General features: G+C 42.7%; 1 protein-coding gene across 1 annotated transcript in view; it reads left to right on the forward strand.

Annotated features, from left to right (window-relative positions):
* The window catches only part of ltbp1 (latent transforming growth factor beta binding protein 1), a 294,397-nt gene that overhangs the window by 146,670 nt on the left and 124,506 nt on the right, over nt 1-23,221 (forward strand). Inside the window, exon 9 of the mRNA XM_048601362.1 lies at nt 6,077-6,154. Coding sequence (XP_048457319.1) covers nt 6,077-6,154 — 78 coding nt within the window. The remainder of the gene's footprint in view (nt 1-6,076; nt 6,155-23,221) is intronic.

The raw sequence follows: 23,221 nt of genomic DNA on the forward strand, positions 1-23,221 counted from the left end.
CTGTCTGTGAGTTTTACAAAAAGATAACCTTTAGCCTGCATTAATACTGTATCATTTGGCACTTATTCCTTTGCAGCATGACAACAGAAATGATATGTCAAAGGTACTTCTTTTGCTGTAAAGCCCTCAGGGATGTCCTGAGGTTGTGAAAGTTGCTATAGAAATGCAAGTCTTCTATCCTGTATGACAGATGAGGGTCAGTCTCTGAAACAGGAAGTAAGTAGTGCCCCGAACTGCACTCTGTTCAAGGATACTTTGTGTTGGTTACTGGGCTGCAGGATTTGTGCATTGAGGTGGTACACTACTGCAAGCTGTCAATAGGATGAACAAGTACAGTATTGATGTGTTGGGCAGTGGAGAATGATATTGGCCAGCGGTCTATTCCACAAACCCCAAACAGTTGGAACAGTCAGGGTGACTGCCAACTTTTTTTTGGAAAGACAGGTTTTACAAGTTGTTGCCATTGTACTATGTCCAGCTTGTTCTCTGTTACAGACTGGGTCTAGTCTAACGGCAGTAACTTTCCACCCACACTTTGGGCCTCCCTCAGGCGAAATGGTGGACCACATAACACTTTTGTTCTGAGTTTATTGAATCTTCAGCTCACTGCTGGACAGAATGAAGCTGAACAAAATGCACTGCTCGCTGTCCTGGTTCAGGGATCGGAGCAGAAACTGGCAGAGGATAGGCTTGGGAAAGGAGGGATGGGCTAGGGGTCGTTGCCGGTGGGTGGGGGAGGACTGGGAAAGGGCACAGGAACAAAGACAGCTATAGAGACTGAAATTTCTCAGAGGGTTTTGCAGGGGGAGATAGTCCTTTTTTTGAGAAAGGAAGGTTCAGCTAAACAGACCCTCTTGATTGGGGGTGTAAGGGAGAGGAAGAAAAGATATATTGTTCTGTAGGGGAGCAGTGAGATGGGGGCAGGCTGGGGTTGAGGGAGGGGTGGATTTCTGTTTCTGCTGCAATGTTGAAAAATAGCTCCATTGGAGCCTAAGGAATTAATATTAATCCACTGAGTGGTGTCATAGAAAGTCCAGTAGTATTGGACTACATTGTTAAAAATTCTCAGATGTAATAACAGGTTCAAGAGAATAATTTCAATGTTTTAGGCCAAACGCAAAACTGAGAGTTACAAACCTTTCGGTCCTTCAATCAGAGTTTATACTCTCATTGAGATTCTCCATTAAATTAACAGTCAACAATCTATCCAATATTTTCTTTATATTCTGTTTTTTGTTTTTTCTTCTAATCCACTGTTTTGTACAGTTCAGGGTAAAGGCAATGCTACACAGACTGCTCAGTATGAGATGTGGTTGTAATGACTGTTTCAGAGCACACATTATGTTTCAGATTAGAAAAAGATACTCTGATCAAATTAGAAGCAGCAGGCAACTGGGGAAATGTGGTGTTTGTAAAACACTTTGGAAATGTTGTTCCAGCCACTGATAGATCTGATACAAGGCAATAGGAGCAGATCAGGAACTTATGCTGAGTTCCTATTTCAAACTTGTAACATTGACCTAGAAATATTAGCATAACCAATTCGTAACGTAAAACATGGAGAACATCTGATGTTCTGCTTCTTCTTTATGGCTCCTGGCAAACAGGGGAACCACATTCAGCACTCATCCCGTGACAGAGCTGACATTATAGCACACCGTTGGATTTGTTCTCAGAGGTAGAGAATGAGGTTTTCAGTGGTGAAGGAAGGTTAATTCTACCTGCTTTTTAATTAAGCAATGGGGGATCTTTGGATGTAAGTGAGAACCTACAGAGAACATCTGGGTTTCATTTTGCGTGAAATAAACACACCGGGTTGAAACCACATTGTATGGTATTGTAGTGAATACTCATTTATTGGTTTGAAATTGTGCTGTGCAATATTGGTAAAAAAATGTTAACGCACCAATTCCCAATATTGCAGGGTGTGGGCAGAGTTTAATCCAGCCCTTGGGAAAGAGCTTGGAGATAGTGTTGGATTGTAGGGTCAAAAAGGAAGACTGAACTGGATTGCCCATCGCTCTCCTGAACCTCTGTGATCCCCAGTAAAGGCTGATAAAGCAGAGCACGGCTGAGGTGGAGTGGCAGTGAATCCTCCTGATTGAGAAACCTGTGACTCACAGACATCTCCCCAACAACAAGGGCCTGCTCTGCTTTGGAATGACTGCCCAGACCTTCAACAGCAAGCCCTGCCCACTCTGATGAACTGCACCAACTTACTCTGGTTCTGAGGCTTCCTGCACTTCACTGTTGTTGACCAGCTCCCGTCCCAAAAGTGAATCGCACTGAGATTTATTATCCTTTCATGGAATATGGGTGTTGCTGGCCAGGCCAGTATTTATGGTGACAGTGAGCTGCCTTCATGAACCATTGCAGACCATCTGGTGGAGGCACAGCCACAGGGCTGTAATGGAGGACGTTCCAGGATTTTGACCCAGTGGCAGTGAAGAAATGGCAATATTGTCTCGAGTCAGAATGGTGCATGTCTTGCAGGGGATCCTGCAGAGAGTGATGTTATCTGCTGCCTTTGTGTGGTATTGCCGGGACTGAAGAACTGCTGGCTTTCTGAATGGATGACAGCGCTTGAAGGTGGAATATTCCTCTTTAAAGACATGGAAGCCTGAATGCTAGGAGGTTAGCTGCCAGATGACCAGTGAATTTTGCCTGGCTTCCTTGGAATGGCTGCAGTTGGGTCAAGCCTGGCTTTCTGAGCCATCACTGCTATCACTATGTTCAACCCCATGATTACAACCTGACTGATCAACATTTGATAGTCACCAACAATCCCAAGCTTCTAACTTTTGTAGATTCTACAAAAGATTCTACAATGGTCCATCCATTGGGTGTCAATTTGCACAAGGACGTTGAATCTTGGTAGAACAAAGTTCATAGATACAGCCTCTAACTTTAAAGGTAAAGTGAATTCATCTCCTGTAGGTTGTAGTTTGAAACAATTACTGAACTGTAGCTTCTCAATATTTAATAGAGTGGCATTGACAGCTTCATTGTGATCCTCAGAATGAAACTAGCTTCTCAACTAAAGGTTGATTTGGAAATGAAATGGTCATGGTATGGTTAGAAATTTGGAAGTGAGTTACAAAACTGAAGAGGTTTTGAGTCAAATGTTTGTAACTGTGCCACTTTAGTGACTGCTTAGTGAGAAATAAATGAATTTCATATAATAAAAGAGCTCCAGTGTTCCTTCATGACTGAAGATCTTAGGAATATGCATTAATCCATTGCAATGTATCCAAAACTGGGCTCTGCACTTTTCATCCTTTATCACTCCGAGGCCTTTAAATTTCACCATTGTTTGTTGAATCAAAAATTTTTGAATTCTTCAAGTCACAAGATAAGAGCATCACCTTAGCACAATAATGTTATTCCTCTGATCCTCTGCTTCTCTGACAGTGGGTTTGCAAAAGACATCTTCTTCCACTAGAATATCGAGTCCCTTTGTTCTTTTGATGACTTGAGTTACCTTCTCTTAATTCCTTCACCACGAGTTAAACTCTTCAACATTTCTTTACTGTTCAATGATCTGAATGCTGCAAGGTTATTTTTGCCTTTCCTTGAAACCTTTAAGACATTTGCTTTTGAGTAACAGGATTGAAATAGCACCTTAACTGTGGCTGAAAATCCAGACAAAGTGGGGACAACAGATCTTTGTGCAGCTTCTCTGGATCTTGGCTGTAGTTTCAGTGCAAGATCAGGCAGCCTCTGGCCGAGTTCCAGCCTGACATGTTTTTGTCATTTTTGACGCCTTTGCAGTTCATTCATATTGTGAAGATTAGAGACTCCCAAAACCAAATGCTCGAAATATTTGTACTCAAAAGATGCAGGAACACAGCAGGGCAGGCAGCATCAGAGGAGCAGAAAAGTTGACGTTTCGGGTTTACACCCTTCATGAGGACTGAAGAAGGGTCCCGACCTGAAACGTTGACTTTCCTGCTCCTCTGATGCTGCCTGGTCTGCTGTGTTCCTCCAGCTCCACACACTGTGTTGACTCTGACACCAGCATCTGCAGTTCATGCTATTTCCTCTACTCAAATGATACTATTTTCACTGAACTTTGCTCTCTTGCTTCCCTTTATGTTCCCTCAGAAACCTGATCTTGGCATCTATTCATCCAACTTAGAAACTAATGAATCCATAACGGTAATATTACTTAGCAGCAGAGAGAAACACAAAGCATAATTCAGATCCAAGATGGTGGTGGAGTAGGTAACCTCAGCCAAAACTTATCCGTTCTGTCCAATTCTTTTCTTTCTTTCCTCTCTTTTCTTTTCTCTTGTGTTTTTTTCCCTCTTTTTCACAACGTCCTGAACTGACCTCAGGGTAGACTCGAACTCCCGGCCTCAGCGTGGACTCGAACTCCCGGCCTCAGTGTGGACTCGAACCTCCGGTCTCAGCGCAGACTCGGACTCCCGGCTTCAGCGTGGGCAGCAACCCCCGGCCTCAGTGTGGACTCAGATCCCGGCCTCAGTGTGAACTCGAACTCCCGGCCTCAGCGTGGACTCGAATTCCTGGCCTCAGTGTGGGCTTGGACTCCCGGCCTCAGCGTGGGCTCGAACTCCTGGCCTCAGTGTGGACTCGAACTCCCGGCCACAGTGTGGACTCAGACTCCCGGCCTCAGCGTGGGCTCGAGCTTTCGGCCTCAGCGTGGGCTCGAACTCCTGGCCTCAGTGTGGACTGATACTCCCGGCCTCAGTGTGGACTCGAACTCCCGGCCTCAGGCTGGGCTCGGTCTCTCGGCCTCAGGCTTGGCTCGGTCTTTTGGCCTCATTGTGGACTCGAACTCCCACCCTCAGCGTGGGCTCGAATTCCCGGCCTCAGCGTGGGCTTGGACTTTCGGCCTCAGCATTGACTGTAACTCCTGGCCTCAGTGTGGGCTCGAAATCCAGCCTCAGTGTGAACTCGAACTCCCGGCCTCAGCGTGGACCTGGTCTCCCGGCCTCAGTGTGGACTCAAACTCCCAGCCTCAGCGTGGACTCGATCTCCCGGCCTCAGCGTGGACTCGAACTCCCGGCCACAGCGTGGACTCGAACTCCCGGCCTCAGTGTGGACTCGGACGCTTGGCCTCAGTGTAGACTCGAACTCCTGGCCTCAGTGTGGACTCGGACTCCTGGCCTCAGTGTGGACTCGAACTCCCGGCCTCAGTGTGGACTCAGACACCTGGCCTCAGTGTGGACTCGAACTCCCGGCCTCAGTGTGGATTTGGATTCTCAGCCTCAGCGCGGAGCTGACATGGCGATCTCTCGGCCCAATGTGGTTGTCTCTCAGCCTGGCGTGGCCTTAGTGAGGACATCCAGCCTCAAGATGTTTCTGGAGTGTTCTCCTGGCCTTTGAGATCCACGAGGTGAAGCTCGGTGAGGTCTGTATTCAAGGCCTGGTGCAGACTAGAGTCTAGAATCTAGGTGCCAGTCTGGACTGGGTTGGAAGGACTGTCATTCTGAGCTTTTCTTTATTTTTCTAATGTCTTTTCCCTTAAGAATTTGTGCCTATGTATCTTGTTCCTAAGATGGCACCATCAGTGGCGACTTGTAAACTTTTATAAGTTGCCATCTTAGGTATAAGGTACCTAGATGGCATTTGAGAACATGTGACAATAAATTCTGTTCTAAATTGGTACGCCCTTGGGTGATTTTCACTCATAGCAACTGTGTGTAGCTGCGTTCACTTTTGAGCCTCTGCTGTGCTCTCTAATTAGTTAGCAACATCTTCTGAGTCACTCACATTGAACAGTTGATCTGAAGCAGTAGGGGAGCAGTCCCACGCACATCCATACTAAAATGGTTGTCTGGTAAGCAGTAGCTTATTTCATGTAGATGACTCTGGCGCATGAGAATGATTGTTACTTGCTGCGTATTCAGGTAGGAAATTGTATCTGTTTATGATGCCAAAGAGTAACGTTCTCTGTGGTTTGAGGTATTTACTGTCCTTGTCTTCATGCTGTTTTCTTGATTTTTTTTTCATTTACACTGCATCTATTCCACCTTCACCCGCCCATGTTTCTTTAAAGCATGGGTACAGGTAGTGAGTAAGTGTCAGTGATCTGATTTTGCTTCAATTTCAGCTTTCCCCGTTCGAGGAAATGGACAAGTGGTGGAGTGCCCCGTGGGTTACAAGCAGGTTAATGCTACACATTGTCAGGGTAAGTGCCTTAAGAGCTCTTCGTTTTAAGAGATTTTACAGCCATCCCTTTATGTAAGCAGTGACTGCCATTTCAAAGGCTCGCTTTGTTCTGGAGCCTGTCATTTTCAACTGCGGGAAAACACTTAAGAGACAGGAGAACAAGTCTGTCTTCAGATGATTTCTCTCACATGTCTGTCCACCGCTGCTGCTGCTGCTGAGAAACTGAGAGGTTCACTCGACATCAGGCAATGTTTCCGTGAAATAATAATTACACACGTCAAACCCAAAACATGGAGGTGAATTTCGATTTTTAAACCTCAGTCTGTTTAGCAGTTGACTTCATCTTTTGCTAAAATCCACACAGACATTCTCCCTTCTCTTTCATTAAGTACGCTTCATGAGTACCTATGCAACCAAATACCTTGCATTCTCAAAGAATGTATATTGTGAGGACAATTCTTTTCCCCTATAAAACATTTAACTGAAGGGCGGGAAATTACTGCCGTCAAGTTAAATATGTCATATTTTCGAGAAATTGAACTTTAATGAAGACAGGCATAAACCCAGGAGCGATATGAAACAGAAAAGGAGAACGTCTCAGTAAAATAGAATGATATAAACATATACAGGAAAGGGCGTGTATTAATTATTTAATACATAAGCCATAACATGATTCTATAATTTGTATTGAGATAAATTAAATCCCCAGCTATTGCTAATCTAATCGAGTGATTCTTTAGCAACAACAGCTTCCATGATGCGTTTAATATGAAAAACAGTTTAATGATGGTTGGGGAAACAGGTTCTAAGCCATGGACGGTGAGGTTGGAAAAGATGGTCAAGTCCCAATTTGAAAACTGGCAGAAATTTCAACTTTGCTGGGGTTGGTAATGATTGACAGCTTGGTAGACTATCCACCCAGTGGCCCTCTGCATCGAGTGGGTTGCAAAGTGGGTCGTCGATTCACTACTATCTGTTGTGTGTAGACGGGTTTGTACGCGCTAGTTTAGAAAGGGATGTTGAAGTTGTGGAGCGCATGCAGGCTAAACAATTCATAAGGACAGAAAACCCCAGCGTGAGAGAGCTGGCTGGAAATATGAAAAAAAAATGGATATTTTTAAGATGTGTAGATGCCGGTGTTGGACTGGGGTGGACAGGGTCAAAAAATCACACAACACTAGGTTATAGTCCAACAGATATATTTAAAATCACAAGCTTTCAGAGTGCTGCTCCTTCATCAGATGAAGTCACTATAACCTGAAGCCGTGTGACTTTTGAATATTTTTTTTAAAATAAGAGTTAACAAAGTGAGCATTGATCCAATGGAAAGTGGGTGATGAATGATGGAAAATGATAGATGACAGATGAACTGAACAGCTATTTTGCACCAGTCTCCTGGACAGATGTGGCAATGTAAGTAACAACCCAGAAATAGCTATAATTCAAGAAATGGAAAGGAGGGAGAAATGACAGGAACTTACAACCTCCAGGGAAGTGGTAATAAGCAAATTGTTGAGCTTTGACCTGACAATCACTGGGTCCTGATGAAGTTGAGGTTTGAGTCATAAAAGAAATGGGTTGTGAGATAATTGATGTGTTGGCTTTAATTTACAAAATTCCGTTGATTTAGGAAAGGTTCCAGTAGATTAGAGAATACTGTGTGCGCCCCATTATTCAAAAAGGAACGGACGTGGGAAGCAGAAAACTACAGGCCAGTTAGCTTAACATCTGTCATCGGTGAAAAAGTTAGTTGGTTTTATTAAAGATGCTATAGCGGTGTACTCAACGAAGTTCAAGGTGATTGGTAGAGCCAACATGGTTGAGTGAAAGGCAAGTCAAATTGAACAAAATTATTGGTGTTCTTTGAGGAAGGGATGTGCTGTGAATAAAGAGGAAGCAGTGAATGTCCTGTGGTTAGATTTTTAGAAAGCATTTCATAAGATGCCACATCAAAGGTTATTGCAGAAGTTAAAAGCTCACGATGCTTAGAAGCTTGGCTAGCTATCAGGAAGCTCAGCGTAGGCATAAATGGGTCACCTTCTGTTCAGCAAGATATAACGAGTGGTGTGTCATAGGGATCAGTGCTGGGGCTTCAGTATTTTGAAGGGATCAATGGTGAGGTTTCTCTTGGCACAATGTAAGCTCTGTAAAATATTTATGGTAAACCTATGGGTGAGGTATTTGGGGAACATATTGAACAGTGTAGTAAGAGCTCTGGCTGGACTGTGAACGCTATAAGGCAGTGTCCTGGCAGTGTCTCCTGGCCACTTGTGTGTCTCTGACATCTCCCCAGCACTTTCAGGTCACCTCTCATATGGCAAAAATAAACTAAAACAGCCCTTTGGGCCCATTGATGGTTGTGAAGCATCAAATAAATACTGGTCCAAACTACATGTCATGCTGTGCATGTGCACCATCGTAATAAGATCTGTCAATAATGACTGAGTACATTCCTGTTGCTGCTGGTAAAAACTGGCAAGTTTATTCACAAGATATACAACCGTATTTGTTTTTCTTAATGATAACATAAAATTTTAAAAAAAAGTAAATACTTGCATTAAGTTAACACTGGAAGAGGGAAGAGGAGGATATTGGTGAGTACCTTGTCCAGTCCTGGTCGCCCAGTTATAGGAAGGATATTAAGTTGGAGAGGGTTTAGAAGAGATTTACCAGGATGTGCCGGGTGTGGAAGGTTTCAGTTATAAAGAAAGGTTGAATGGGCTGTGACTTTTTCCACTGGAGCATTGGAGGTTAATAGGCGACCTTATCGAAGTTTATAAAATCATGTGGGTATAGATAGGGTTAATGGTAGTTGTTTTTTTCCCTAAGATGGGGGATTTAAAGACTAAGGGTGAACATTTTTAAGGTGAGAGGAGGGAGATTTAAAAATGATTTTTACACGGTGTGTGGTTCGTGTGTAGAATGAACTCCCAGAAGAACTGGTGGATGGAGGTACAATTACAACATTTAAAAGACATTTGGATGGATATATGAATAGGAAAGGTTTGGAAGGATATGGGCCAGGAGGAAGCAGGTGGGAGTAGTTTAGTTTGGGATTATGTTTGGCATGGACTGTTTGGACTGAAGGGTCAGTTTCAGTGCTGTATAACTCTATGATACTATGAAAGAAAATGTACTATTGAAACAAAGCTCTGACAATGAATGCCTTGCATACAGAGTAAAGCTTCCTTTACACTGTCAATATTAAAGGCTCCCAGGCAAGCGCAGCATAAGTTAAATACTGACTAAAGATCCCTTTACATTATACCAGCAAATAATCCAGCGGCACGTACAGTCTGGGTTAGACACAGAGCTAGAAAAGTGGCCATGCCCTTTCTTGTTCTTACTGCATCAAAAACCATTGAGTCACTTCAAAGGCTATACATCTGTATTCATTTTTCTGAAAGAAAACAAAAAATAAAACAAATGCTGGCACTTAAAAAGAGACAATGGCAGTACAAAAAGGGAAAGGGAAATTCTAATGTTTAAACAAAGGTCAGGTATTTGTATCAACTCACTGATTGTTAAAACTCAAATGGAACTGAAGAGAATGTAAATAGTTCAGGAGCACATAGTTGAGTTGATTAGAATCATAGAACCTCTAGAATGCAGGAAGAGACCATTCGACCCATCAAGTCTGCACCAACTCTCCAAAGATTGGGCCACCGTACTGCCAATAATGATTGATAATGAATAGATTCATTGATTGATAAGATCAAGTGGTGAGAACAGAGTAGCTTGCAATTTCAGCAAACAATTTGAAAAGAAAATGTTCTGTTAGCTTTTATTACAGGGGAACTGGAGTATAAGAATACATAAGTCTTGTTGCAGTTGGATGGGGCCTCAGTTGAGACTACCCCTGGAATACAGTACAATGTTTGGTCACCTTACCTGAGAAATAATATACTTAACTGAAAAGGAGTGCAACAAAGGTTCATTAAATTGACTGCTGGGGTAAGAGGATTGTCCCAAGACGAGACATTTAGTAGATTGGGCCAAATTCCCTGTGGTTTCGAATGAAGAGACTGTAACCTCAGTGGTACAATTAAAATTCTTAGCGCTGGGCAAGATCTGTGCTGGGAGGATATTTCCCTGACCAGAGAGTCTGGAACAGAGGGTTTTAGTGTTAGAATAAGTTGTCAGCCATTTCGAGTTGAGATGAAGAGAAACTCCTTCACTCAGATGACTTAGAATCTTATTAATTCTCCACTAAGATAGTTTTAGACACTCAGTCATTGAGCACAGTCAAGTCAGAGCTCAGCAGATTCTGAGAGAATTAAGAGATTTGGAGTTATTGCAGGAAGGTGTAGCTGAGATACCAGATCAGTTCAGGATGCAAGCTTCAGGGGCTGAATATTTCTTACGTTCTTACATGAAGCGCTATTGGTAAATAGATGGAACCATTGCCAAATGAAATTAATTCACTCCAGCATTAAGGTGTTGGGCTGAATGGTCTGTTTCCGTACTGTAAACACATTGTCACATCAAGCACCATTCTACATTTAGGAAGCCGTAATTAGGATATAATGCTGTAATTGTGGAAAACAAAGCAATTGGAAATGCAAATCAGCCTTTAACCTCCAATCCCTGGCCAGGAAGACAAAGTAAAGGGCCATTATAACCAGAACCTCAGTGAGACATCCTCAGTGAAGTGTCTTCAGCTGGCTTTGCAGAACTGGGCAGAAAGACTGAATGACTGAATAACCTCAGCAACATTTTGTAAATTGGCCTGCATAGCAGAACACAAAGCTACCTCTTTCAAAAAAAAGATCCATCTGCTGGTTGTCTGAGACTAAATCTCAGCACTGTGCACAGACTGGAAAGTTCACAGACTGGCTGTGCCCTGGCTTGGCTCAGTCTGCAAGCATGCTCTTTTAATTAAAAAGGCTTAAACTGACTAATAACTAGACCGTGGACAATTAGGTATTTCCTCAAAGTAAGATCTCATTGCAGTATTCTGATTTCTGCGCTCTCTGCGAACACAAAACATAGCTGTGTTCATACGAGAAGCAGAGACTTCTCTCTTGCTTTTATCGTCCTTTCCAAGTGAGATTTTACATCTTGAATAATCCAGGAATGGTTGCTTTGCTGCTTTGTTTGCCATTAGATCCATCGCTGTTGATGCACTGAGCCAATACATCTCAAAAGTTTTGGGGCATTGAAAGTTGCAGCGACAGTAACAGTTATCTCATTATGTGCCTCGTGGTCAGGAATCTGAGCCCCAGCACCTGACCGAGTTTTACTGAGAGGAACAATCATCCCCAGCCATAATCACAAGGGGTCACTTGTGAGACAAGGGTAAATTTGAAACATTTAGCCTAAAGCACAGCAGTTAATGCTTGCAGATCCTGCATTTACCGTATCTGGCTGTTTGGCACACTGGGAAGGACGGGGAGATCTGGCTTCAGTAATCTTTCACACACGCAAGAAGATATTCGTGAATTTCAGCGGGCATTCATTCTTTAATAGCCTTTTTAGGCTTGGGTTATAATAGCAACACAGAAGGAGGCCATTCAGCTAATATTGTTTCTCCACTGACTCTCTAAAAGTAGTGCTACGATTTAGTTCCATTACCCTGCTTTCATTGTGTATCATGTTGCTGCACAATAATAATACTGACCCAGGTTTTGAGTGACATTGTTGGATTAGCCAGTATGAAGACCCCAGCTATGTGTATATTCTAGTCAGCAGCAGGGCCATTGTCAGTCATCGTGAATTCCTGCCTTACACATGGTGTCAGAGCCAGAATGTCTGCTGCTTCTTTCATCATTGATAATATAAAGAAAACTGGGGATCTGATTTGTACCCCAGGTTGTAACGTACTCCTGTATTGAAAACCACAAGGATGAGGAGCAGGAATAGGCCATTTGGCCTACTGAGCCTGCTCTGCCATATAGTGGCTGATCTTGAGTTTCAACTCCACTTTCTTGCCTGCTCTCAACTCTCTGAGAGACCAAAAATCTGTCTACCCCAGCCTTAAATATGTACAACGATGGAGCACCCACAACACCAGAAGATCACAAGCCTTTGACTGAAAAAAACTCTGTTCATCTCAGTCCTAAATGATCATTCCCCTGTCCTGAAATTGTCCGACAGCCAGTGGCAACAATCTCTCAATATCTACCGTTTCTCAGCCCCTTCTGCATCTGCAATGTTTCAGTGAGGTTACCCCTTATTCCTCTAAACGCCAGAGAACATAAACGCAATTTACTCATCCTCTCGTCATTGGATAACCCTCTCAGCTCAGAGACCAATCTAGTGAACTTTCTCTGTCATGCTTTCATTGAAAGTATATCATCCTTCCACTATGGAGACTAATATTGCACAGTACTGCAGATAAGCCCTGTACAATTGTAGCAACACTTGTTTATTTGTGTATTCCAATGCACTTGCTATAAAGGTCAAAATGCCATTTGCCTTTCTATTCACTTATTGTACCTGCAAGCTGTGTGTTCCTTTTATGAGTCCACCCAAGTCTCTCTGAACATTAACCTTTACAAGTTTCAAGCCTTTTACAATTATTCTGCTTTTCTCTTATTATGACCAAAATGAATAAGCTCACACTTCCCCATGTTGTACTCCATCTGCCATCTTGTATCATTTAACCTGTCTCCATCTCTTTTGTAGTCTGTGTCATCCTCACACCTCACATTCCCACCGAGCTTTGAATCACCATTACTCTGCCTCTGTGTGCAAGTCATTACTGGGAGATTGTAAATAGCTGAGTCTCTCCCCCTGACCTGTGCAGCACTCCACCAAGCCATGGCCTGCCAACTTGAGACTTAATAGACATGTTCGAAACCATGAAAGGTTTTGGTAGATTAGATAGGGAGAAACTTGTTCCACTGGCAGGGAACTGTCAGACCAGAGGGCATGGAGATAAAAGGCTAAGGGGGAAAATTAGAGATTTAAAAAAAAAAATCATTCTTGAGCTATAAGCAGTGCAGTCAAAGCCAACATTTATTGCCCATCTGTAACTGCTGTTGAGTCGGTGATAGTGAGACACCTGGTTCAGTCACTCCACTGAGTGATAAATGTTAGCCCAGCCAGTGGCAGTGCATTTGATGTATGGCCAAAAATAGCCACGTGATGTAGGGACACCTAACATGCTGTCAGGGAGACTTGCAGGAATTTGTCCCTGCAACAGTTGAGGAACAGTTATATCGTACCAAGTCGGAATGGTCTGTGACTTTGGAGAGGAACTTGTGGCCGGTGCTGTTCCTATGTGTCTGATGCTGTTGTTTTTCCTAGATGTTTGGACGTGGGTTTTAGAAAGTGCATGAAGGAACCTTGGCAATTTGCTGCAGTCTACCTGTTAGTAGGTGCACATTGTAACCATTCTGCCGTAGTGCTGGAGAGAATAAATGTCTAACATTGCTGATCAAGCGGGCTGTTTTACCCTGGATAGTGTCAAGCTTCTTGAGTATTGTTGGAGCTGCACCCATCCAGGGAAATTGGGAGTATTCCATTACACTCCTGACTTCTGCCTTTTAGATAGTGGACAGGATTTGAGGAAACAGGAGGTGAGTTATTTGCCACAGAATTCCCATCCTCTGAACAGCTCCTGTAGTTGCTGGCTGGTCCTGTTCAGTTTCTGGTCAGTGGTATTCCCCCTGGATGTTAATGATAGGGAATCCAATGAGGATCATGCCATTGAATGCCATGGGGTGATGGCTAACTTCTCTCTCAATGGAGATTATGTGCCAGCTCTTGGAAAAATTAGTCCAGTTCTCTTGCTGTTTCCCTGTAGCTCTGTAATGTTTTCCTTCTCAACTATATTTCCAATTTCCATTTGGAAGCTACACTTGAATCTGCTTCCACCTTTCCAGCAGACAGTACATTCACAACTATATAGTAAAACAAAAAAACTGCGGATGCTGGAAATCTGAAACAAAAACAGAAATTGCTGGAGAAACTCAACAGGTCTTTGGAGATGCTGCTCTGAAGAAGGTTCACGAAACCCAAAACATTAAGCCTGCTTCCTCTCCATATTCACAGCAACTTGGTAAAAAGGTTGAAAATTAAAATCAGCTCCTAGAATCGTACAGCCTAGAAGAGTCCCTTCGACCCATCAAGTCTGTACCATCCCTGTGATTCTTTTGGCATTTACAAACTGTAAAACAGATTTCAGTCAAAAGAGGAAATTGGCAGAACATGTGAATATGAAGTGTTCTTGAGACTTTCAATGATCTGTATGAGTAAACTCTGCATCGCATTTCATTCTTTCTGTAAAACTCTGAAACAACTTAAAAACATTTAAAGGTCACAGTGAGCAGTGAATTCCCTCCATAGATTGAGGATCCCATAGGAGAACAGTCAGCTTTCAGCACTTTCATTACCTGTGAATGGTTAGACCTTTTTTTAGCCGTCGATATATTTTTCTCGTTGCCTGACCTCTTTTGCTGCATGTCCACCACTAACACTGCAGTAACCTCGAACTTCAGAGAACATACAAGCTGCAAGCCTAAACGATGTGAGCTAAAATTTTCTTGCGTTGTTTTGTTTTCCAGTTGTGAGTTTTTTTTTTCATTATTTGCCTGCCCTGTAGCTGTGCATTGCTAACTTTTGGATATCGAGCGCGAGATTTGACAAACCAGTCTGTACTGACTTGCCTGTGGAATCCCTTGCAAAATCCCTCCACATCAATGTAACCCCAACCAGTGAAACTTGGCTGGTGGAGTGGGAAGCTGGTAGGAGCGACAGAGGTCTCAAGTGAAGCAGCTAATGTAAGCAGAAACCTTAGTAATTGGTGAAGGAAGCAGATATGGAAGAAGTTGTGTACTTGTTAAAGAGCAGAAAATGGCTTTCGCTGTTTCCAAGGGTGTAGAGCGCTTGCTGGGTTTGGGGAGCATTCAAAACTGACACAGTCTCCTCACTCATCCACCTTGAGATGTCACCGTGGCACCTTGACTGCATCCCTTCTCCCTTCATCTTGTAGTGAAATGGATTTCTCTGAAAAACGCCTCTGTGTTCTTTCACAGAACATGAATTAGGAAATGCAGCATCATACCATGCTAAATTCTGCATGAGGAAAGAATGCACTAATTATAGTTCACAGCAGCTGCTTCTCATTTTTGATTAGCTCATTGCTGTATTTATCTGGTAGCTAACTGAGTTTCACTGTCCAGATTAAGCCCTTTGTGAAAATAAAGACAGATTTTCCACAGTTTTGCTCCATCAAGGAGTCCTTGCAAAACTGGAGTTAATGGGTGTCGGCGAAAAGCTCTCTGCTGGTTGAAGTCATACGTGGCACAAAGCAAGGGCATTGTGTATGTTGGAGGTCAGTCATCTCAGTTGCATGGCATCACTGTATGAGCAGCATAAAGGATGGTGTGCTGCATTAATGAATGACCTGCCCGCCGTTGTAACATCACATGTGGGGATGTTTGCCAATGATTGCCCAAATATTCAGCACCGTTCACAGTTCCTCAGACAGAAGAAGTCTGTGTCCCCATGCTGCAATAGCTGGACAGTATTCAGGCCTGGGCTGTTAAGTGCCAAGTAACATTCACATCACACAAGTGCCAGGCAATAACCGTCTCAAGCAGGAGAGAATCTAACCATCACCCATGACATTCAATGGTAATGCTATCACCAAATCACCCACTATCAATATCCTGGGATTGACCAGAAACTGAAGTGGACCAATCACATAAATAGCTGCATGAGCAGGTCAGAGGCTCAGAATCCTTCAATAAGTAACTCACCTCCTGAATTCTCAATAGCTGTCCTCCATGGAGGCTGTTGTTACTGTAACAGAGATAACAAGGTGTAGAGCTGGATGAACACAGCAGGCCGAGCAGCATCATAGGGGCAGGAAGGCTGACGTTTCAGGCCTAGACCCTTCATCAGAAGTCAACGGTCTAGGCCCGAAACGTCAGCCTTCCTGCTCCTATGATGCTGCTTGGCCTGCTGTGATCATCCAGCTCTACACCTTGTTATCTCAGATTCTCCAGCATCTGCAGTTCCTACTATCTCAGTTACTGTAACAGACTGTTTTGAGGAGAATGCTGGTGCTGGAGACTCCAAGCCACAAAAGTGAAGACGTGTCCTTTCCAATTGAAAGTTCCTAACCATGCTGGATCCTATTAGTTTGATTTCTGCTGTGCAGGTCAATGAGAGCGCCTCTGTGTTGTGGTGCCCTTGTGATCCCCTCTGTGCTGTCACGAGCACTCTGGGTTGGCCTCCTGTTGAGGCTGGTGGGCAACGTCAAGAGCCCCTTAGAGATCTGCAGATGCTGGAAATCTGAAACAAAAGCAGAAATGGCTGAAGAAACCCAGCAGGTCTGCCAGCATCTGTGGAGAGAAAGTAGTCCTAATATTTTGGATCCAGTTACCCTCCTTCAGAACTAGTAGTAGCTTGGAAAAGGTAGTATATATGAAGACAGAGGGTGGGGGGAGGGGAGGTAAAGGGATAAAGTGATAGAGGGAGACGGAGCTCAGAGGGAGAGGAAAACAGTTGGGCTGAAATTGGGATGGATACCCCGACTTACCATCCCTTTGTTTGCCTCACTGTCTTTCAGTCCCCTGGGCTCCATCTCTGCACAGATGCTGCCAGACCTGCTGAGTTTCTCCAGTAATTTCTGTTTTAGATCCTCTTACTGCCCTTAATTGGATGGTGAGCCCAGACACTGCCAATAAGGACACCACTTCCAGGAATGTTGCTTCACCAGCCTTGCTCCTGGCTGTAGGTTTGTACAATCCCACATGGGGAACTGAAGGAAATGGTCATGGATGGAGATGTTGCTGTTCTTTACTTTGGGGAAGAGAAGCTTGAGAAGAGACTTGATAGAAGTCTTCAAAATCGTCAGGGGCCTGTACAGCATTGATAGAGAGAAACCGTTCCCACTCACGAAAGGAGCAAGAGGGCACAGATTTAAACTAATTGACAAAAGATACAAAAACAAGATGTTAAGAAGCTTTGTTCATGCAGCGCGTGGTTGGAGCCTGGAGTATATTGCCTCAGAGTAGGGTAGAGGCAGATTGAATCAGGCTGATCAAACTGTCATTTTAAAAGGAACAGCATGCAGAGTTCTGGGGAGAGTTGGAAGGAGAACAGTCCTGAGTGAGATGATGATTTGGAGAGCGATGCAGACACAATGGGCTGAATGGCCTCCTACACTGTAATGGTTCTGTGATTCCTTAAATGCATGAAGGACCCCTCTGTGCAGAAAATGCACAAAGACTACTATTTGTTTTGTATTGCTTCTTGTTGATGCTTTACACAATTCTGAACTAGTTACAAGATACAGACACTCACGCTCTTACTCACATGCACACACTCACACATGCTCTTATACTTACATGCACACACTCATTCTCACACTCTCATACTCACATACATTCACATTCAGACACACAAACACATTGTGCACATCCCAATAGAAACAAAACACTCGCACTCACATTCACTCACGCGCTCACATAATCACACACACACAGCCTGACACACTCACACACAATCAGTTCACTCACTCAGACTCACACACACTCATACTCATTTACAAATACATATGTACTCACACACACACATTCACACACGAACATACACATGCACACGTTCACACATGCACACAAACATACATACCAACACACTCATTCACACACAAACACAAATATGCACATAAACATAAACACATACACACATGTACACACACACTCATTCACACACACACACACACACACACATTCACACACACACGCATTCACACACACACACTCGTTCACACACACACACACACACACACACACACACACAGGCACAGGCACACACACTCATTCTCACACACACACACACACGCACACACACACTCTCACAAACACATGTGCGCATACTCACGCATACACACACACACACATTCTTGAGCATTTACTTCATCATCTAGAAGAAAATCATTACTGACTCTTTCAGAAACCTATTGAAGTCCTTTCTGTTGCCAAGTTTTCATTCTTTGATGATAAAGTCTCTGGGAAATAATTGCACTGGATTAGTTCTGGCAACAGCAATTTCAGCAGGAACTTAGGGTGAAGGTTGGGGGATATGAGGAGAGAGGTTTAAGAGTAAAATCCCCCTACCTTTATGATGGTTTTTATCTTCAGATAAAATAATTTTGCTCAAACGATGGGAAGTCCCGCTAAATGTAACTGAAAAGTTCTTTCACCACCTGAGTCAGTTTAAACAAGAGCAGCTTAAATTTCGAAGACAAATTTTACTGCTGACAGCAGAGGAAGGGAAGGTCATGACCTTTCTGGTCAAAAGAGCATCAGCAAGTTTACTTAAGTAATCTTTCAGGAATCATGGTACTTATTATTATGGGTCATTAATATAAATGGCCCTTTGAAATGCGTGTTTATAATTATCTGGCTGCAGTCAGTATTATTGCCTTTTTGCCTTGATAAGTGCCATTTGGTCTCATTAAAAACCTTGTAGTTAAACGGTAGGAATGTCAAATGAGGGGACTGAAGACTATCTTGAACTGCATTGAACCCTCTCAGTGAGGAGAACTACACTGAGTTCATTAATTTCAGTGCAAAATTGTGCAAAGTGCAGCATTTGAGCAGATACTTGTTCATTGAAGTTTCTGAACAGAAGGAGGCTTAACTTTTATTGAATTTGCTATCCACTAGACAGGACCCTGAGCCAAACAGTGGAACCATAAGCCCCTACGTCCTGATTGCAAGCAGGTTTATTCTCTCTGATTATGAAGCGACCTCAGGCAACCTCTGCTTTTGTTGCCCATTGATTATGAACCCATCCCGCCAGCCACAACAATTAGGAAAATTCCTCGTAATTACCCAGATTTAATGAATAATAAGCCCATCAATAATTTGCTGAAATTAAGGGCCAAAGCAACAATCTGGGGTCATTGGAGAAAGTCTTAATTTGCGTCACTGAATAATTTAATGAGCACTCGTAACAAACAAGCATTCCCCTCCATCACAGAAGTTATACGTAATCCTGCTGTTCCCAGAGGTTCATTTTAAACTTTGCAGACGAAACAAAGTTTGGGCGCATTATGAACTGTGAGAAAGATAGCAATAGACCTCAAGAGAATGTATTTCATTGGGATTGGCAGGCATCAGGCAAATTAAGTTTAACGGAAAGAAGTTGCTGCAGAAAAAGAGTGACCTAAAGCATGTGTGCACATGTTGCTGAAGGTGGAAAATGGTTAAAGTGATTTAACATGAGATTCTGCACTTTATTAAGAGAGGCAAAAAGTTAGAAGGGTGCCACAGCTTAACCTGCCTGGAGTCCTGATTCTGGAAGTGCAGTTTTGTGAGCTTTAGACTCTTTCGGAAAAGCCTGAATCCATCAGACTTGTTTGGAGATATCCACTGGGACAGGTCAGATACACTTGGGGAGAAGTCAGGTAGCCCTTTGGGATTGTTAAGAGTAGATAGGAATGTGCGTGAAAAGTGAGTAAGCTCTGTCAAGTCATTTAGAATCCCAAACTCCTCCAATTTTTGAAAAGGAAAATCCAGTCTGCAGTTGACTAAAGAAATCAGTGGAACTAGTTCACTGCTTGCTAACATCAGGATCAGTGCAGCTTGATGACTTATACACCCTTTCATTATCACAGTGGGTAGCCCGTATATTCACAGTTTGGTTAATAAATTCAAGTGGTTACCAAGAGATTAGCTTTCTTTCTTTGATCTGGTGCTATGAATACATATATTTGTATTTTAAGGGATTAATTACTTGCAAGATATTTTAATTTTATGGAACTCAAAGCAATATTATCAATAAAATTTTAAAAATATGTAGTGGCATTTTCAATGGATATTTAGTGCCTGACTTTATCTCACCATGGCTTTAGAGGACAGTCTGTAGTGCACTATGAAGGGTATAAAGGTAAAGAGTGGAGGCTGGGGCCATGGGTTGATGTGAGTTAGCAAAATGTTGGTGCACGAACTATAAAGGGTCATCCAGATGAATGGGGATTCATGGTTCTCCATGAGTTGGCATTAAGTTTACATGGGGACTATAAAAGGACATGGAGGATGGGTGGGAGGGTCATAGACAGTATGGAGAGTATGAGCACCATGGAGGATGGGTGGGAGGGCATCAGATGGCATGAGTTTGTGTGACTAAGGAGTGTGTGAGTTAGAGGAATAGTTTTGTTTTATTGTTTTTATTATAACTGGGACAAGGTCCCGGTCAAGACATTGGGCCTTTTAAAGAGGTCAGTACAGCTGACCCCTGGCTCCCCATATTGTGCATCTGAGATCCCGGTCACTGGAGCATCCTGCATTTTGATTGCGCCACCATTGGCGGTCATGCCTTGAGTCGCCAACATTCTCAGTTTTAGAATTGCCTCCCTAAACGTCAATGTCTTTCTACTTGTCTTTCTCCTTAAAAGCAATACTTAAAATCTGCCTGGTTGACTAAACTTGTTGCCACCTGGTCCATATTACCTTGTGGTCTATTGGTCATTCTCCTTGAAGCACTTCTGGATTTGATACCATGTTAAAGATGCTTGTGAAATGCATGTTATCGTTTCTTACTTAAAATGGCAATTCTTGTCCAAAGATGGATGCCAGATCTTTATTTGGAGCGGATTTGTCCAGAGGTACCTTGGATATTACACAAAAAGAGAATGCATAACAGCTTTTGTATTGGGCTAATGCCAAAGTAGGGAACGGTTACGAGAAACTTGTTAAGGATCTGAGCACAAGCAAGCTGGCAGTGGCTTGAAGGCAGACAAAATAAGTGGAAGTGTTGGAGGCTTAGAAACTAGCAATTTTAGGTCATGTAATAGGCCCAAGGAGAGGAAGACGATTGTACTTTCATGTAAATCTTCATCAAAATGGAATTGAGTTCAATAGTAACTCTTTTTATTGCTTTAGTATAAATGACAAGCGTGATGAATTTTTATATATTCAGAAATTTCTGTCTGAATTATTTTCCATAAATCAGCGCTCACTCGCTTTTTATGCTGTTGGCTTCATCACAATGTGACTCAGACATGAATCCATTCTAGCCATGTTGAAACGTGCTGTGCCAGCCCATAAGGTGCCAGAAATATATTTCATCCAAGCCAAGTTATGCAAGCATTTGGGAGGATGATAAGTTCTGGACTGAATTCATCTATAATGTTGTTTTCCTGCTCCATGAACGATTATCAGAATTAAAATGGGGCCATAATTGTGAGGCTGCCTGCGATTTTCGGAACGATTGAATTTGTCAAACACAGGGAGGAAGACAGGAAGGTGAGATTGTTGTACAAAGGTTTTCATTTTCCCATATTTTCTAACCAAATCTTGTTCAGTTATGAAATGGCTGCTCTTTCTTTCCAAAATCTTAAAATGGCATCGAAGTTCCATGCCTCAATTTATACAAAATTGATAAATTATTTGCCCGGTAATTATTTTTCCCAGTCTGACAACTGACTACAAATATACAGAAAAGCGAAGGTTTGCCAGGAAGTGGTAGGCTGGGAGCTTGGCAGCCAATATCACTTGCCTCTTTTCCTGATTCTTATTTCCAATGAAGCAGGAGAACACTCATAAGATTTATGACAAACACATTGTTAGGTAAAAAAAGAGTAATTAGAATGCATCTACAAAATCGCTACAGCGTAGTGGTGAGATTCCAATATTAGCTTCTGAGGAGGGTTGAAGTTTCTCCATTGATGCCCCCAATTTATGCAGCATTTGTTGATGCTACAATAGTGGCATCATTGCCAGTCCTGGATGCCCACTTATATACAACTTCTTGTTTTGTAGATATCAATGAATGCCAACTCCAAGAGGTGTGCTCACATAGAGAATGCCTGAATACCCTGGGCAGTTATAGGTGCACATGTGAGCCTGGGTTTGTCCCAGGTCCTTCACAGACTGCCTGTGTCTGTGAGTAATATTTACCAGAACGTTTCCAGGACCTGTTTGAAACTGTGTCCCCAGGCCCCTGAAAACTTCGCATGCATTTCCAAAGTTGGTTTTCTGTAAGTATTAGACTGGTTGCCCAATCCCAGCTGAAAAGAAAAATCAAATGATTCGCAATCCTTTCCTGAAGACCAAGGTGTCTTTCAGTCATGGAACGTTGCTGCACCCATTAGTGAAAATCACAAAGATGAATAAATAGCTTCTAAGGGACTCTGGGTCGGGGGTGAACTAATGCGGAGAGAGAAATTCTGTTTGGGCAGGAATGTGAAATAGGTGGGAACATTTCGCATGAAGTCAGTGGAATAGAAAATGGAACAGGGCGTATGTAAAGAGTGACATTTGTGACTCAATCCTGTTTTACGTTCTCGCACAGCTTAAATCTACTTTGAAGGGCTAGCTAGCCTTTCAAGGGATGCTCCTAATTTTCATGTCTCATTCATATCTGTTTTAAAAATAGAACATTTCTGCACACATCAGAGACTTGGAAGGTTAAATGTTGATTCCTCCCATTCCTAAGAAATGTATTATGCAAAAAGTACTTCTTTTTTTCTTTTATCCTGATGCCACAGACAGGATGTAAGGATAGCAGCTTTTCTAAATTTCTGGATGGATTGTAGTTAATAACTTTGGTCATTTAGTGATCACAATTCGGTTAGATTTGGTATTTGGAAAGGGACAGAGATAAAAGGGAGTAAAAGTTTTTAACTGGGTGGGGGGTAAGTGTTACAAACTCGAGAATTAATTTGGTAGAGGTAGACTGGACAAGTCTGCTAAAGGAGAAATCAGTGGTAAACCAGTGGAAGGCACTAAAAAATGTGATCCTTAGGGCACAAAGCAGACATGCCCCCTTCAAAATTAAATATGGTACTGCCAAATCTGGATTCCTCCCCAACTCTTCACCACTGCCTCCCCGCCCCCCACCCCCACCCCCCCCTCCACCCCCCACCATAGTTGTCTAGAAAAATACAGGGGAAGATTAAACAGCAAAAGAAAGCTTATGGTAATCACAAAAAACTCAACACTGCAGATAGCCTAGAGGAGTATAGTAAGTACAGGGAACAAGTAAAAAAAAGAAATGAGGAAATCAAAGAGAGGGCATGAAAAAATATTAGTGAATAAGATAAAGGAAAATTCAAACATGTTTTACCAGTATTTAAGGAGCAAAAAGATAGTTAAAGAAAAAGTGAAACCTTGTCAGAGAT

This window comes from Rhincodon typus, chromosome 9, assembly GCF_021869965.1.
Source record: "Rhincodon typus isolate 14 chromosome 9, sRhiTyp1.1, whole genome shotgun sequence".
Lineage (NCBI taxonomy): Eukaryota > Metazoa > Chordata > Chondrichthyes > Orectolobiformes > Rhincodontidae > Rhincodon > Rhincodon typus.